Raw genomic sequence first — 16556 nt, 5'->3', positions numbered from 1 at the left:
CATCCCTGAGCTGGGAAGAACCTCAGACATAATTCTCTTCCAAGTCTTGCCTTTCATAGACAAGGAAACTGACGCCTAGAGAGAGGGTAGGATGTGCCCAATTTAAGAGGTGTACGTGTAGAAAAGCCCTACCGCTTTTCTCAGTGGAGGCTTCACAGCCTGATGAGTGGCAGCCATGAACTCACTAATATTTGAAGCCGTACATCGAGCGCCTCATTGCAACTGCGGAGCATTCCCATGAGAGGGTGGGTCCTAATGCCAGCCCGTTAACACCCTGGCCCCTGGGCCATGGACCGGTAGTGGTCCTGTTAATACTAGGCCACCGAGCAGGAGGTAAGCTCCATCTGTATTTATAGCTGTTCCCCATCACTCACATCCCCCAGATCCATGAAAAATCATCTTATCTGAAACCAGTGCCCGGTACCAAAAAGGTTGGAGACCACTGCATTATCAGATGAGGTGGCCATCTCCTCTTGCAATGATTAGGAGTTCTGAGTTGGAACATGGGGACCAGACCTCCACTCAGATCCCAGCTGGACCCCTTACGGGCTGTGTGATCCTGGGGACATTTGTCCTCATGGGTCTGTGTGTGGATGACATGAGTTAATCGCACAGAGAAGTTGACACAGTGCCTGGGGGTTAGTGAACACACAGTATAATTAGGTGTCATGAGGAACAGAGAGTGAACTCACTTCCATAGATACTAGGAGTCAAAGCTCAGGCCAGTCTGACCCCAGTTGGGCAGCTCGCTTCCCTGAAACATCTCCAGGCATTTAACTAGAAGGCTGCCCCCTTTCGTGAACAGAGGCTTTGCTGAGATGACCTGGCTTGGCCAACACGGCCGTACAACATGGCCTCAGGCCCCTCAAAGCCCTCCTCGCCACAGCTGCACAGCGTCTGCAGCTGCCAAAAGGCAGATTCATCTACTGGCTTCATAAAAATGTTGACGAGCAGAGACCCCTGCAACTCTGGCTGCTGCCGCCAGATTCCTTCGTGTTGGACTAATTAGCCCAGCAGCTGGGGTTTGGAACAGTCCATGCTGCCCTCCACCCTCAGCTCCTCCCTGCCTCCAGCTTCTAATTCGGTCTGTAACATAATGATACTTTTGGAATGCTTGAGTCCCATAGCAAAAGTTTTGCAAAATAGGTTAGAAAAATAGGTAAATGGGCTGAAGGGAACAAAAAGAAAAACTGCTCAGAGAGCCATAGTATTGCTTACACATCAGAATGGCCCCAGACTAAGTAAATATTCCCAGTTTGCTTTGATCTGTTCTTCTCACGGTCTTGGTATCCCCATGGGTGGCTTGGTTAGTTAGTTAGTTTTCAGCTGGTTTAAACTTGTTGCTGGGAAGTCCTTTTTTTGAACCTACAATGGTAGCAGGCCTTGGAACTGGCGGGAATTCTCAACAAAGCCCATATGTTTGTGTGACCTTCAGCAGAGGGGAAAGCAGCTGCTGAAAGCTTGTTCAACTCACCCAACGAAACCACAAAGCCCTCCCAACCTTGGATTCCATGAGTAGAAGAGTCAGAGCAATGAATTGTTTAAGTCAGGAATCCTAACAAGCCTGCTCCAGTGGTTCAGTGGTAAAGAATCTGCCTGCCAGTATAGGAGATGTGGGTTTGAGCGCCGAGTCAGGAAGATCCCCTGGAGAAGGAAATGGCAACCCACTGCAGTATTCTTGCCTGGGAAGTCCTATGGACAGAGGAGCCTGGCAGGCTACAGTTTGTGGAATCACAAGAGTCAGACAATACTGAGTGACTAGACAAAAACAATAACCAGACTGTAGACACCTGTGCAAAGGCAGACCCACCACGCACTGGCCTCACGGTGACCCGGGCGTGGCTCCCCCTGCTCCTTCCCAGCATTTTTTTCTTGGTGCCTGAAATGACCAAGGGGCAGGCAAGTGACTGGAGGGAGCTTAGCCAGGGTATTCACAGAGTCTCCTGGGGATGCCAGGCGTTTGCACAGCCCAGGACCCTGATTCCATCCCCATCCTTTTCAATATCTTTCTTTATCCACAGTTCTAGATCCATTGGCAATTTGATGCATTCTAAGTAAATGAGACAAACTGATGTTCTTCACTTGTATCCTGAGCATCCTCCTGAGAGCAGCCTTCGTCAAAAGGCTGAAACTGCAGCCATGTTTAAAATCAAAACACTAATTAGAACCAGATAGAAAGAGAAATAGATTTCCACACCTTGCCTTCTGCTACTGCTGCTAAGTCACTTCAATCGTGTCTGACTCTGTGCGACCCCATAGATGGCAGCCCACCAGGCTCCCCTGTCCCTGGGATTCTCCAGGCAAGAACACTGGAGTGGGTTGCCATTTCCGTCTCCAATGCATGAAAGTGAAAAGTGAAAGTGAAGTTGCTCAGTCGTGTCTGACTCTTAGCGACCCCAAGAACTGCAGTCTACCAGGCTCCTCTGTCCATGGGATTTTCCAGGCAAGAGTACTGGAGGGGGTGCCATTGCCTTCTCTACCTGGACCTAAAAGAATACCTTTGTTATACTAAGCCTACCCAGGGCCGCTTTTCTTAAAAGTTAGGAATTTTTATTGCCTAAGACATGGGTTCAATCCCTGGGTGGGGAAGATCCCCTGGAGGAGGCCATGGCAACCCACTCCTGTATTCTTGTCTGGAGAATCCCATGGACAGAGGAGCCTGGTGGGCTACAGTCCATAGGGCCGGAAAGAGCTGGACAAGACTGAAGTGACTTAGCACGCACTTGTGCACGCACAAGCCATTTGTACCAGTCAGGGTAGGCTGAGTTATGCTGCAGTAACAAACACCCTCAAGATGTCAGTGACTTGGGAATACTAAAGACTTATTTCCTGCTTGTGTTATATACCCGAATCAGGTCAGCAAGAATATTTTGTTCATTATAGCTTCTTAGGCATCATCTTTGGGAGAACTGCACATGCTTCACAATCAAGCAGGAAAAAAAAGAGCATAGGAGTCATGCACCAGCTTATATATATTGCCACATGGAAGTGACATGTGTCTCCTCACTCACATTTGACGCAAAACTCTGTGGTGATGGCCACGTGTAACACCACAGGAAGGGAGGTGAGATCCTCATTCTCAGAGGAGGAGACCCACGTGCAGATGTAGGGTAATGTTACCACACATGCTTTGCCAATCCACATAGAGAACTCCCCTTCAACGTAAGTAATTCTTGTTGTCATTATTCAGTCGCTCAGTCATATCCAACTCTTCGTGACCCCATGGACTGCAGCACACCAGGCTTCCCTATCCCTCACCATCTCCCAGAGCTTGATCAAACTCATGTCCATCAAGTCGGTGATGCCATCCAACCATCTCATCCTCTGCCGCCCCCTTTTCCTCCTGCCTTCTGTCCTTCCCAGCATCAGGGTCTTTTCCAATGAGTCAGCTCTTTGCATCAGGTGACCAAAGTATTGGAGCTTCAACATCAGTCTTTCCAATGGATATTCAGGACTGATTTCCTTTAGGATGGACTGGCTGGATCTCCTTGCAGTCCAAGGGACTCTCGAGTCTTCTTCAGCACCACAGTTCAAAAGCATCAATTCTTTAGTGCTCAGCCTTTATGGTCCAGCTCTCACATCTGTACGTGACTACTGGAGAAAACCACAGTTTTGACTATATGGACCTTTGTTGACAAAGTGGTGTCTCTGCTTTTAGTATGCAATCTAGGTTTGTCGTAGCTTTTGTTTCGATAATGCTGAGTTGTGACAATTGCCAGGCCAGAGGGGGTGATAGTCAGCTTCAATGGCCAAGAGGCATCTTAAAAATACTATTCATTGTTGAGATAGGTAGAGTAAGGAAGTGCCTCAGAAAAATGAAATTGGATCATTAGCAGAGATGTGGGTGGACCTAGAGTCTGTCATACAGAGTGAAATAAGTCAGAAAGAGAAAAATATCATATATTAATGTATATCCGTGAAATCTAGAAAACGGATACAGGTGAACCTATGTTCAGGGCAGGAATAGAGACATACCTGTAGAGAACATCCAATGTGGACATGGGGTGGGGGAAAGGGGAGGGTGGGACAGATTGAGAGACTAACATTGATATGTATACATATTATGTGTAAAACAGATATATAGTGGGAATCTGCTTTATAGCACAGGGAGCCCAGCTTGATGCTCTGTGATGACCTAGAGGGGTTGGCAGGGATAGAGGGGTGGGAGGAAGCAGATATATGTATACATTTGGCTGATTCACTTCATTGTACAGCAGAAACTAACACATCATTGTAAAACAATTACATATATGTGCTAAGTCACTTCAGTCTGGTCTGACTTTTTGTGATCCCATGGACTGTAGCCCTCCAGGCTCCTCTGTCCATGGGATTCTCCAGGCAAGACTACTGGAGTGGGTTGCCATGCCCTCCTCCAGGGGATCTTCCCAACCCAGGGATCGACTCCAGGTCTCTTATGTCTGCTGCACTGACAGGCAGGTTCTTCACCACTAGCTCCATCTGGCAAGCCCACAAAGCAACTCTGCTTCAATTTTTACAAATTTGAAAAAGAAAAGATGTGTCTCAGGCTGGTGTCAAGCATTCACTGTCTCCGCAAGAGCTCCCAGAACCAGGCCGAAGCTCTGCTCATGAGGCTGGCCGGTCCTGAGGGCAGCCCGCTCCAAGGCTGAGTAGTTTCTTCTCAGCCTGTTATTTCTCTCCCTGCCACCGTCCACTGGATAATTGAAACAGAGGGGAAAAAAATCAATACTTCCCAGAATAGTCAGCCGTGATTTTCCTGGTTCTTCAGATCCCTGCCTTCTGCAGACCCGCCCCGCCCGCCCCTTCCAAAGCGGCCGGTGTGCGCTGATGCTGTCACAGGTGGGTCCTAGCCCTGTCTCAGGAACTGTGAGCACATACTGGCTTTCTGCCTGCAGACACAAGCCCGCAGGGAGCGAGTCGCCTCACTTTCACACAAACGCCCGCCTCCCCCAGGGCCGCCCCTCTCCCAGGAGTGCTTTCTCACCGTATAGCAGTCACTAACTTCCTATCTAAAATATGACTGTCCACGTGCTTCTGATTTCCTTCTCCCAAACAGCTGCTAGGCTTTCCCTCCCCCTGCTGGCTCACATCTGGCAGCTTTATGGGGCCCAGAGACAGAGGAGGGAAATACTGTATTTCCCCTTTCCCATCTTTTGTTTTCATTCAGTGCTTGGCAGCAGGTGAAGGAAAACAGTAAGGGATTGGTGCGAACAGTCTTGCTCAGCTCCAGGGTGGTGTGACTTCCTTTTCTCTTCTCCTGTTTGCATAAAGATGCTTTCAACATCACCCTGTTTTTCTACACTGTACTTAAAAAAAAAAAATCTGTACCTTTTGTTGGAGTAGATGGGTTTGAAGACCAAGCATTTTCACACCCCCGATAGCAATGGAAACTGACACTGGTAAATTAGACTCCTACTTGTTAATAACCATCAGAAGGCATATAATTGTGCATTGCTGTTGTTTAGTCCCTAAGTTCTGTCAAACTCTTTGTGACCCTACGGACTATAGCCCACCAGGCTCCTCTGGCCATGAGATTTCTAGGCAAGAATACTGGAGAGGGTTGTCATTTCCTTCACCAGGGGATCTTCCCCACCCAAGGATCAAACCCACATCTCTTGCATTGGCAGATGGATTATTTACCACTGAGCCACTAGGGAAGCCCTAATTGTGCATTAGTGCCATGCAAAATTTCTCCATATAGGAATTTACTTTAAAAATACTGTTTATATCCAGTGACTGAGCTACTAGGAAGCTCTTCTCAGAAGTGTTGATATCAATAAAAAGATTAAAAAATACCTCAGTATACAAGACTTAAGAAACTAGCTAAAAATTTATGTAATCCCTAAAATGGAATATTACATAGCATTAATATAATGTGTGGTAATTTTGAGAGATCTTTACAATGCATTGTTAAATGAAAAAAAATCTATACCTTAAAATTCCCATTGACATAAATATACCCCTAAAAGTTCAAGATTAAGCTCTCCAATAGGTAAGAGCCTACTATGTGTCAGGAGATGCTGGTTCATTACCTCTCAGCCTGGTAACCACTGTCCTTGGCTATCTATCATCTTTATTCTGCAAATGATGAAACTAAGAGTCAGGGAGGGTGAGTAACTTTCCCAGCATCACATGCTAGTAAGTAGCAAGAGTGGGATTTAATATCACACGCTAGTAAGTAGAAATAGTGAGATTCAGCAAGCCCACTAGAGTATGCGCTTTCTCCTCTCCAGCATGTACCTGCACAAAAGCATCTGGTCCATTCAAGTGCCCTGGCTATTGCTGCTTGGTTGATGTCAAGGCCTCCAGGTTAGAGACCACCAGTGTTCCAAAAGCCAAGTTGCCACCCATCAGAAGAGCTGGTCATCTTACCCACTGCCCAGAGCAGAGGAATTATCCATTAAGAACCCTCTAGAGAGCCCGAAACAAAGGCCTGCCAGTCAAGAGGGAGAGAGCAGAGCCCTTGGCATCTGGATCCCTATGTTCTGGTCTTCAACTCTGTGGATGTAGGCAAGGCACTCAGCCTTTCCAGTTCCTTTTTTTTTTTTTTTTAATATAATTTTATTTATTTGTTTTTGGCTGTGCTGGATCTTCGTTGCTGCACAGACTTTTTCTCTATTTGCAGCTAGTGGGGCTACTCTCCGTTTGCGGTGCATGGACTTCTCACTGCAGTGGCTCCTCTTGCTGCAAAACACGGGCTCTAGGGCAGGTGGGCTTCAGTAGTTGTGGTTCCCAGTCTCTGGAGTACAAGCTCAGTGGTTCCGGCACACAGGCTTCGTTGCTTCGTGGCACGTGGGAGCTTACCAGACCAGGGATCAAATTTGTCTCCACTGGCAGGCAGATTCTTTACCATGGAGCCATCGAGGAAGCCCACACCCAGCCTTTCTAAGCCTTGATTTCTCCATCTGTATTATATAAGGACAATTTAAAAAAAAGCTCTGCCTCATAGGGTTGTGGGGAGGGTTGATTGGAACTCCACATAGCGCCCGGTGCAGAGTGAGCCCTCGGCAGATGACAGCTGGCATTTTCATCACTGATAACTGAAGAGTCTTCAGGAAGAGCACTTAGACATGGGGGAGTGCTCATCCCGTGACTGCGGTCATTTCTCTTCCCAAGCCCGTCCAGGCCTGCAGCCTCATTACTTCTTAGCTCATTTGCTGTATCCCAGATCGCTGAGATGAGTTTCCTTCTGTGCTCCAGGGGCGTGGGATCATCATCAGAGATATCTCTAAGCAGCTCACGTGGGAGCGCCCTGCTCTGCAAGGGAGACGTGGAAAGAAGGAAAAACATCTACCAAGGGGGCAACAGAAATGTGCATCTTCTTGACTCCAGCTGGAAAGTCAAACAAGTCATAGTACTAGAAGGCCACACCACTCGCATGGAGCCTCAAAGCATAGACACTGGCTACGGAGCTTTCAGTAGAGGACTGGCCCCCAGACCACAGGCCATCACGGAAGTTTGAATTAACCCATCCCCATCAGCTTCCCTGGTGGCTCAGATGGTTAAGAATGTGCCTGCAATGCAGGAGATCCAGGTTTGATCCCTCAGTTGGGAAGATCCCCTGGAGAAGGGCATGGCTACCCACTCCAGTATCCTTGCTGGGAGAATTAGTCCATGAAGTCGCTGAGAGTCAGACATGACTGAGCAACTACTGCTCACACACACATACACGCTAGCAGCTTAGGAAAAGAACCCTCACCATGAATATTAAGCTCACATCAATTAAGTGCTTAAGCACGCGCCAGACACTGTTCTGAGCACTTTGTGTCTGGTGTGGCTCATTTGATCTTCCGAACTCGATCAGGGTAAGTACGTCATAATAATCAGCATTCTATAGATCAGTTCTGCTGAGGCGTGGAGTTCAGATCGCTAGCCTGAGGTCGCACTGTGAGAAGTGGGCAGGGTTTCTTTCCAGGTGTCCTGGCTCTTGGTTTCCGTTCTGCACCGCTCTATATGATCTGTGAACCAATTTAAGGCTGGGAGAATGCGGTGTGGAAGGGGATCTCAGGGTAGCAGCTTTGTGGGGGCGGTGAGTGTGAACATACATAATAAAAATACACCCTTGAACGATTAATGTTTCTGTCTCCCTGTGCTTTTGTTAGCAGACCTTGGCAGCTCTGCCAAGTCAGTCAATGCCTGCCTAAATTCAGGGGGTGTCTGGCTTCTCACTGTTTTTGTTTAGACAGATACAAGCACAAAGTAGACAAGAAAATTAAGGAGGGAATGCGATCAGCCTTCAGCTTGGGGAAAACCAGAAGCACAGCTAGGAGGCCCCAGGCTGCTCTGCCCATTGTCCACTCTTCCCCACCCCTGGCCTGTCTGTACAGCTGATTGCAAGCCTCAGCCAAGTGCCCGGCCCTGCCTGCTGCTCTCCTGTTAACCGTGCTCTCTCTGGTTGTTGCAGGTAACCTGGACATCACCCCAGACGACCCCCGCTGGATCGGAGCCTGGTGGGGTGGCTTTCTGCTCTGCGGTGCCTTACTCTTCTTCTCTTCCGTCTTGATGTTCGGGTTCCCACAGTCTCTGCCCCCACACTCAGACCCCGCCTTGGAGAGCGAGCAGGCCATGCTCCCCGAAAGAGAATACGAGAGACCCAAACCCAGCAACGGGGTCCTGAGACACCCCCTGGAGCCAGACAGCAGCGCCTCTTGCTTCCAGCAGCTGAGAGGTAAGGACACCTCCTTCTTGAGGGACGCTCAGGACTGGATGCTGGGGGACTTGAAACAGAATCCCCTTGGTTTTACATGATCTGCCTTCCCTGGTCCTGTGCTTAACTGACCCCTGAGAAGTAAATGCACTTTATAAAGCAAAAACAAAGGGACTACCATTTATTGAAGGGGCAGCAGACGAGATCCTCCCAGCTGAGAACCCAGTGGCTAACATTGCACCTGGTGTAGGATAAATATAAGTGTCCGTAGAAGGAAGAAAGTGGGGAGGGAAGGAGGGAGCCGGATGTTTCATGCCCCCACCCTGCCCCCTGCTTTGAACTCTTCCAGGCCACTTGCAAGCACATGAAAGCAGGAAAAGACTTTGAAGCTGGTTCTCTTTGCCTGATGCAGGCGTTCTTGAAAAGCCACATCCAGAGTGCATTTCCTTAGATTCTCTCTGGCCCTCCAGCCCCTCCATTAGAGATGAGAGCCATGTTCCTCTGGAAGGAAATATTAACTCAAGTCTTGATAACGAAGTCCCACTTCAGAGAGTGGCAAAGTGCTCACCATCGTTTTTAGAGGGAAAAGAAGTGCATATTTTTTTCACAAAAGAGACACAAACAGTGATGCAGAATGAAAATGAGGAGTCCCCCCCCACACACCCCCTGGTGCTTTCTATATTTGGCTCAGCATCTTAGAGGTGAGGGTGATGATGGGCAGCCTCAAAGCTGCCCCCTCTCCCCACTTAAGAGAGATGTGCAGTGCTCCCTAATTCAAGGACCCCTTCTTGCTGGGTGTCCTGAAGAACGTGCTAGATTTGGGAAGCGGGCAGGAGCAAGGCTGCAGCGTTCCTTCTCGGTGAGGCTGGGGTGGGAAAGAGGTAGACGGTGATTTCTTTGCAGGAACCAGGCATGTGGCCTGGCCCACCGTCAGCAGCTGCCACCTCGGGCTCACAGTGCTTGCTTTAGAGGTCTGATGAGTGCCTCTACTGGGCTCTAATGAGGGGCACTGTCTCTGGAGATGCTTGAAAACAGCAGTGAGAACCTCAGATGACCTTGAGCTCAGATCCCCGTCCCACCCTTCACTGGCCCTGTGGTTATTACCCTGTCCATGCTTCATCTCCACGAGCATGGAGTTATAACACAGTTCCTGGGTGACAGCCTGATCTTGAGAATTCAGGCACTGCCTGTGGAGACTGTCTGTAAATACCACCTAGTAGCCAGGGAGGGATTCAAGGAACTTGTGCTAATTCCCAGAAGATGCTAATTTAACAACCTAATGTCCTATTTCACTCCATGTTCTGTGATGGCTTCTACCAAAGTCGTAATGTGGAATTATCTGTAGACGATCTTAAAATACATCTCTCTAAGGATCAGAGTGCACTTTTAGATGAGAAAGTGAGTGTTGGTTGTTCAGTCATGTCCAACACTTTGCAACCCTATGGACTGTGGCCTGCCAGGCTCCTCTGTCCATGGAATTCTCCAGGCATGAATACTGGAGTGGGCTGCCATTTCCTTCTCCAGGGGATCTTCCTGACCTAGGGATAGAACCTGGATCTCTCTTGCATTGCAGGCAAATTCTTTACGTCTGAGCCTAAGTTGTTTTTTTTTTATTTTTAAGATGAGAAGGCCACCTGCTTTATATCTTCTGAGGTTGCCTTGGCTTAGAGTCTCAGGAGTCTGTGCCTCATAAAATAAGACTCCCCAAACAGGTCCCCTTCAGGAGCCCCCAGGTGGCTGGAGGGTGATGCTTAACACCCCTCTGATAGCACAGCTGGCTACAGCATCCCAGGGAACAGATTCACAGCAACAGCTGGGGCTGGCATGAGAATGGGCCTTGCAGACACTTGGACCTATCTGGTGGTAGCCTTTCCAGGTATTAGGTTGGCAGTACAGTTCCTTTGGGTTTTCCTGTAACATCTTAATGGCAAAACCTGAACTAACCTTTTGACCAACCCAATATTTCCTTACCCCAGGATGGCTTGCTTTCCTGAGTCTTTCATGGGAAGACCTATACCTGTAATCTCTTGCCTTTCATCTCTGGGGATACACAGATTAAAAAAAAAAAAAATACAATTATGCCATCAAAGAACTCACTGTCCAGGGTAGAGACAGGCCAGCAAGCCAGCAAGGTAGCCTAAGGTGGTGACGATGACAGCACCAGGCAGCCCTGCATTATGGAAATACAACAGACGGGCAAGGAAGGCAGGGCTTGGGTCATCCCAGACAGAGCTGAGCCACGTTTGGAGGATGTCACAGCTCCAGAACTCTCAGGCTCTGATCCAGTCTCTGGTTAGCCCATTTGTTAGTTCAGTCACCATTTTCTGAGACTCTGCCAAGCTCCAGGGACACAGCAGTGGGTGAAGAATCTGCCTGCAATGCTGGAGACCCAGGTTCAATCCCTAGATCAGGAAGATCCCCTGGAGAAGGAAATGGCAACCCACTCCAGTATTCTTGCCTGGAGAATCCCATGGACAGAGGAGCCTGGGGATTTCAGTCCATAGGGTCATAAGAGTCAGAAACGACTTAGCAACTAAATCACCAGCACCAGAGACACAGCAGTGAGCAAGGAAGCTTACATGCTGGAGCTTATATGGTAGCAGGGGAGGCCTGCAGTGGGCAAAGCTGAAGCAGTGGCAAGGTGAGTGCTGGGTGTGCTGTGGCTGGCCTGGCAAGTACACAGATGGGTAGACAGGGCGGAGACTCCTAGACCAGAGCCTCCACGGTTACAGCCCGTGTATATGTGGGCTCCCCTCTGATAATTAATGGTTTTTAATTTAGAATTAGTGATTCCCAGCAGCATCAGATCCATTCATGGACCTAAAGGATGTCCCAGCAGGAGAGGAAGGCAGTGCATCTAGAAAAATCCCCAGGAGCCAGAGTCCAGTGGAGTGAGCTGTTATGGGAATCAACAAATTTTGCACTTGCCAGCTCATGAAGAGGGGGCCATGGTGGTTTAGAGCCTTCACTTTTTCCACCCGAGACAAAGTGTTTCCGCCACATGGACATTTCCACCAAAAGCACCACATGAAGCTGCCAGGCACTCCCAAACTCTTCAATCTGATTTACAGCCTGGAAAGCCCAACTGGTCTGCATACAGTATGCAGCACGCTTATGAGTACGGATAGGCTGAGCATTGTCGCACATGTTAGAGAAATTAGCATTGCTCTATGGATCTATAGGTTGCAGTTTCTCATTCGTTTCATTTGAGCTTGCTGTTGTTCAGTCAGTAAGTTGTGTGTGACTCTTTGTGACTCCATGGACTGCAGCACTCCAGGCTTCCCTGTCCTTCACTATCTTCCAGAGTTTATTCAAACTCATGTCCGTTGAGTCAATGATGCCATCCAACCATCTCATCCTCTGTCATCCCCTTCTCCTCCTGCCCTCAATCTTTCCCAGCATCAGGGTCTTTTCCAATGAGTCAGCTTTTCACATCAGGTAGCCAAAGTATCGGAGCTTCAGCATCAGTTCTTCCAGTGAATATTCAGGGTTGATTTCCTTTAGGATTGACTGGTTTGATCTCCTTGCTGTCCAAGGGACTCTCAAGAGTCTTCTCCAGCACCACAGTTCAAGAACATCAGTTCTTCGGCGCTCAGCCTTCTTTATGGTCCAGCTCTCACATTCGTACATGACTACTACTAAAGGGTTCCTAGTCCAGCCATCAACTTGTGTCTCCTGCCAAGCTCTCTAGAAAGCAAAGGTGCCTGAGAAGAGCTGGCATAAGAATAGCCACACCATCCCCCTCCCCGGTGGGACTGAAACGCAGCCTCTTCTGCTCTGGTAGGGCCATAAGGCTCCTCAGATCAGATCAGTCGCTCACTCGTGTCCGACTCTTTGCGACCCCATGAATCGCAGCATGCCAGGCCTCCCTGTGCATCACCAACTCCCGGAGTTCACTCAGACTCACATCCATCGAGTCAGCGATGCCATCCAGCCATCTCATCCTCTGTCGTCCCCTTCTCCTCCTGCCCCCAATCCCTCCCAGCATCAGCGTCTTTTCCAATGAGACAACTCTTGGCATGAGGAGGCCAAAGTACTGGAGTTTCAGCTTTAGCATCGTTCCTTCCAAAGAAATCCCAGGGCTGATCTCCTTCAAAATGGACTGGTTGGATCTCCTTGCAGTCCAAGGGACTCTCAAGAGTCTTCTCCAACACCACAGTTCAAAAGCATCAGTTCTTCGGTGCTCAGCCTTCTTCACAGTCCAACTCTCACATCCATACATGACCACAGGAAAAACCATAGCCTTGACTAGATGGACCTTTGTTGGCAAAGTAATCTCTCTGCTTTTTAATATGCTGTCTAGGTTGGTCATAACTTTCCTTCCAAGGAGTAAGCGTCTTTTAATTTCATGGCTGCAGTCACCATCTGTAGTGATTTTGGAGCCCCCAAAAATAAAGTCTGACACTGTTTCCACTGTTTCCCCATCTATTTCCCATGAAGTGGTGGGACCGGATGCCATGATCTTCGTTTTCTGAATGTTGAGCTTTAAGCCAGCTTTTTCACTCTCCACTTTCATTTTGATCAAGAGGCTTTTGAGTTCCTCTTCACTTTCTGCCATAAGGGTGGTGTCATCTGCATATCTGAGGTTATTGATATTTCTCCCGGCAATCTTGATTCCAGTTTGTGTTTCTTCCAGTCCAGCGTTTCTCATGATGTATTCTGCATATAAGTTAAATAAGCAGGGTGACAATATACAGCCTTGACGTACTCCTTTTCCTATTTGGAAGCAGTCTGTTGTTCCATGTCCAGTTCTAACTGTTGCTTCCTGACCTGCATACAAATTTCTCAAGAGGCAGATCAGGTGGTCTGGTATTCCCATCTCTTTCAGAATTTTCCACAGTTTATTGTGATCCACACAGTCAAAGGCTTTGGCATAGTCGATAAAACAGAAATAGATGTTTTTCTGGAACTCTCTTGCTTTTTCCATGATCCAGCAGATGTTAGCAATTTGATCTCTGGTTCCTCTGCCTTTTCTAAAACCAGCTTGAACATCAGGAAGTTCACGGTTCACATATTGCTGAAGCCTGGCTTGGAGAATTTTGAGCATTACTTTACTAGCGTGTGAGATGAGTGCAATTGTGCGGTAGTTTGAGCATTCTTTGGCATTGCCTTTCTTTGGGATTGGAATGAAAACCTGGTCTAAATCCAGCTCAGCCACTTCCTAATCATGCAACCTTAGCCATGCCATTCAGCTCCCCTTGGTTTTGCCATGTGGTGTCTGGTGTAACTGTATAGAAGCTGCATAAGGCCAATATTAGGACTTAGCTCTGTTTCTAGGTTAACAGCAGTGGTCCCAACCTTTTTGGAACTAGGTACAGGTTTCATCGAAGACACCAGTTTTCCATTCATTCAAGCACATTGCATTTATTGTGCACTTTACTTCTATTATTGTTACATCGACTCCACCTCAGGTCATCAGGCATTAGATCCCAGGGGTCATGGACCCTGGTAAGACACAGAGCTCCTGTTCGGTGACAGAGGACTTCAAACCTGTAATCCCTTTCTAGTGCTCTCTCCCCTCAAAGCAGGCTTTGAAGGTCTGTTTCTACAAAGTTGGCCACCGGTTGGGTTTTGTTATGAGAAGGTGAGAGATGGAAAGCTCAGAATCTTTTCCAGAACTGTGTAGAAAAGCAGTCACTTCTTCCCAGAAGCCCAGAAGTCCCTGTCTGGTGGTGACTGTCACATAACCAGTTCACAAAGCAGGCAGCTGGTGAACAAATGCTTGGGCTCCTAAAACTCTAGCACTCCCCCAGGTGGGAGCCTACATATCCAAGACACATTTTTGCCTCTCAACTGTGCCATCAAATAACTTTTCCTTCCTGGCTCTGAAAGTGAAAGTGAAGTCGCTCAGTCGTGTCCAACTCTTTGTGGCCCTATGACTGTAGCCCACCAGACTCCTCCATCCATGGATTTCTCCAGGGAACAGTACTGGAGTGGGTTGCCATTTCCTTCTCCAGGGGATCTCCCTGACCCAGGGATTGAACCCGGGTCTCCCGCATTGTAGGCAGACGCTTTACCATCTGAGCCACCAGGGAAGGGAAGTTCCTGGCTCTAAGGCCCCTCATCTCTCATCTTGTTCTTCAGAACATTTTGCTGGGTCACCTTTCAGGAGCCCCCACATCCCTACCCTTGTGCTATGCCCACTCCTACCCCGTCCAGGCTTCCCTGTCCTTCACTATCTCCTGGAGCTTGCTCAAACTCATGTCCATTGAGTCGGTGATGCCATCCAACCATCTCATCCTCTGTCATCCCCTTCTCCTCCCGCACTCAATCTTTCCCAGCATCAGGATCTTTTCCAGTGAGTCAGCTCTTCCCATCAAGTGGCCAAAGGACTGGGCCTTCAGCTTCAGCATCAGTCCTTCCAATGGATATTCAGGACTGACTTCCTTTAGGATTGACTGGTTTGATTTCCTTGCAGTCCAAGGGACTCTCAAGAGTCTTCTCCACCACCACAGTTCAAAAGCATCAATTCTTTGGCACTCAGCCTTCTCTATGGTCCAACTCTCACATCCATTCATGACTACTAGAAAAATCATATCTTTGACTAGATAGACCTTTGTCAGCAAAGTGATGTCTCTGCTTTTTAATATGCTATCTTGGTTTGTCATAGCTTTTCTTCCAAGGAGCAAGCTTAATTTCATGGCTGCAGTCATTATCCAGTGATTTTGGAGCCCAAGAAAATAGTCTGTCACTATTTCCATTGTTTCCCCATCTATTTGCCATGAAGTGATGGGACCTAATGCCATGACCTTGGTTTTTTGAACATTAAGTTTTTTTTTTTTTAATTTTATTTTATTTTTAAACTTTACATAATTGTATTAGTTTAAGCCAACTTTTTCACTCTCCTCTTTCACCTTCATCAAGAGGCTCTTTAGTTCCTCTTCTCTTTCTTCCATTAGAATGGTGTCATCTGCATATCTGAGGTTATTGATATTTCTCCCAGAAATCTTGATTCCAGCTTGAGCTTCATTCAGTCCAGTATTTCTCATGATGTACTCTGCGTATAAGTTAAATAAGCAGGGTGACAATATACAGCCTTGATCCACTGCTTTCCCAATTTTGAACCAGTCTTGTGTTTTATGTCCAGTTCTAACTGTTGATTCTTTCCCTGCATATAGGTTTCTCAGGAGACAGGTAAGGTGGTCTGGTATTTATTCCCATCTCCTTAAGAATTTTGCACAGTTTCTTGTAATCCCCACAGTCAAAGGCTTTAGCATAGTCAATGAAGCAGAAGTAGATGTTTTTCTAGAATTCCATTGCTTTTCCTATGATCCAGCAGATGTTGGCAATTTCATCTCTGGTTCCTCTGCCTTTTCTAAATCCAGCTTTAACATCTGGAAGTTCTTGGTTCACATACTGTTGAATCCTAGCTTGAAGGATTTTGAGCATCACTTGGCTAGCATGTGCTGCTACTGCTGCTGCTAAGCTAGCATGTGAAATGAGCACAATTGTGCAGTAATTTGAACATTCTTTGGCATTGCCTTTCTTTGAGATTGGAATGAAAACTGGCCTTTTCCAGTCCTGTCAGCATTGCTGAGTTTTCCAAATTTGCCGGCATATTGAGTGCAGCACTTTCACATCATCATCAAATCCTTTAGGATTTGAAATAGCTCAACTGGAATTCCATCGCCTCCACTAGCTTTGTTCCTGGTAATATTCCTAAGGCCCACTTGACTTCACACTCTAAGATGTCTGGCTCTAGGTGAGTGATCACACCATCGTGGTTATCCAGGTCATTAAGATCTCTTTGTACAGTTTTTCTACGTGCAGTTCTTCTTGCCACCTCTTCTTAATATTTTCTGCTTCTGCTAGGTCCATACCATTTCTGTTCTTTATCGAGCCCATCTTTGCGTGAAATGTTCCCTTGGTATCTCTAATTTTTTGACGAGATCTCTAGTCTTTCCCATCCTATTGTTTGCCTCTTTTTCTT

The 16556-nt window shown here is 47.5% G+C and overlaps 1 protein-coding gene across 2 annotated transcripts in view; it reads left to right on the top strand.

Moving 5' to 3' along the window:
* Nucleotides 1-16556, top strand: part of SLCO3A1 (solute carrier organic anion transporter family member 3A1) — a 377208-nt gene that overhangs the window by 292643 nt on the left and 68009 nt on the right. For both annotated transcript variants that reach the window (XM_027520729.1, XM_027520728.1), the window contains exon 4: nucleotides 8384-8647. In XM_027520729.1, coding sequence (XP_027376530.1) covers nucleotides 8384-8647 — 264 coding nt within the window. The remainder of the gene's footprint in view (nucleotides 1-8383; nucleotides 8648-16556) is intronic.

This window comes from Bos indicus x Bos taurus, chromosome 21 (assembly GCF_003369695.1).
Source record: "Bos indicus x Bos taurus breed Angus x Brahman F1 hybrid chromosome 21, Bos_hybrid_MaternalHap_v2.0, whole genome shotgun sequence".
Classification (NCBI taxonomy): Eukaryota; Metazoa; Chordata; class Mammalia; order Artiodactyla; family Bovidae; genus Bos; species Bos indicus x Bos taurus.
This window is presented reverse-complemented; position numbering and strand designations above follow the sequence as displayed.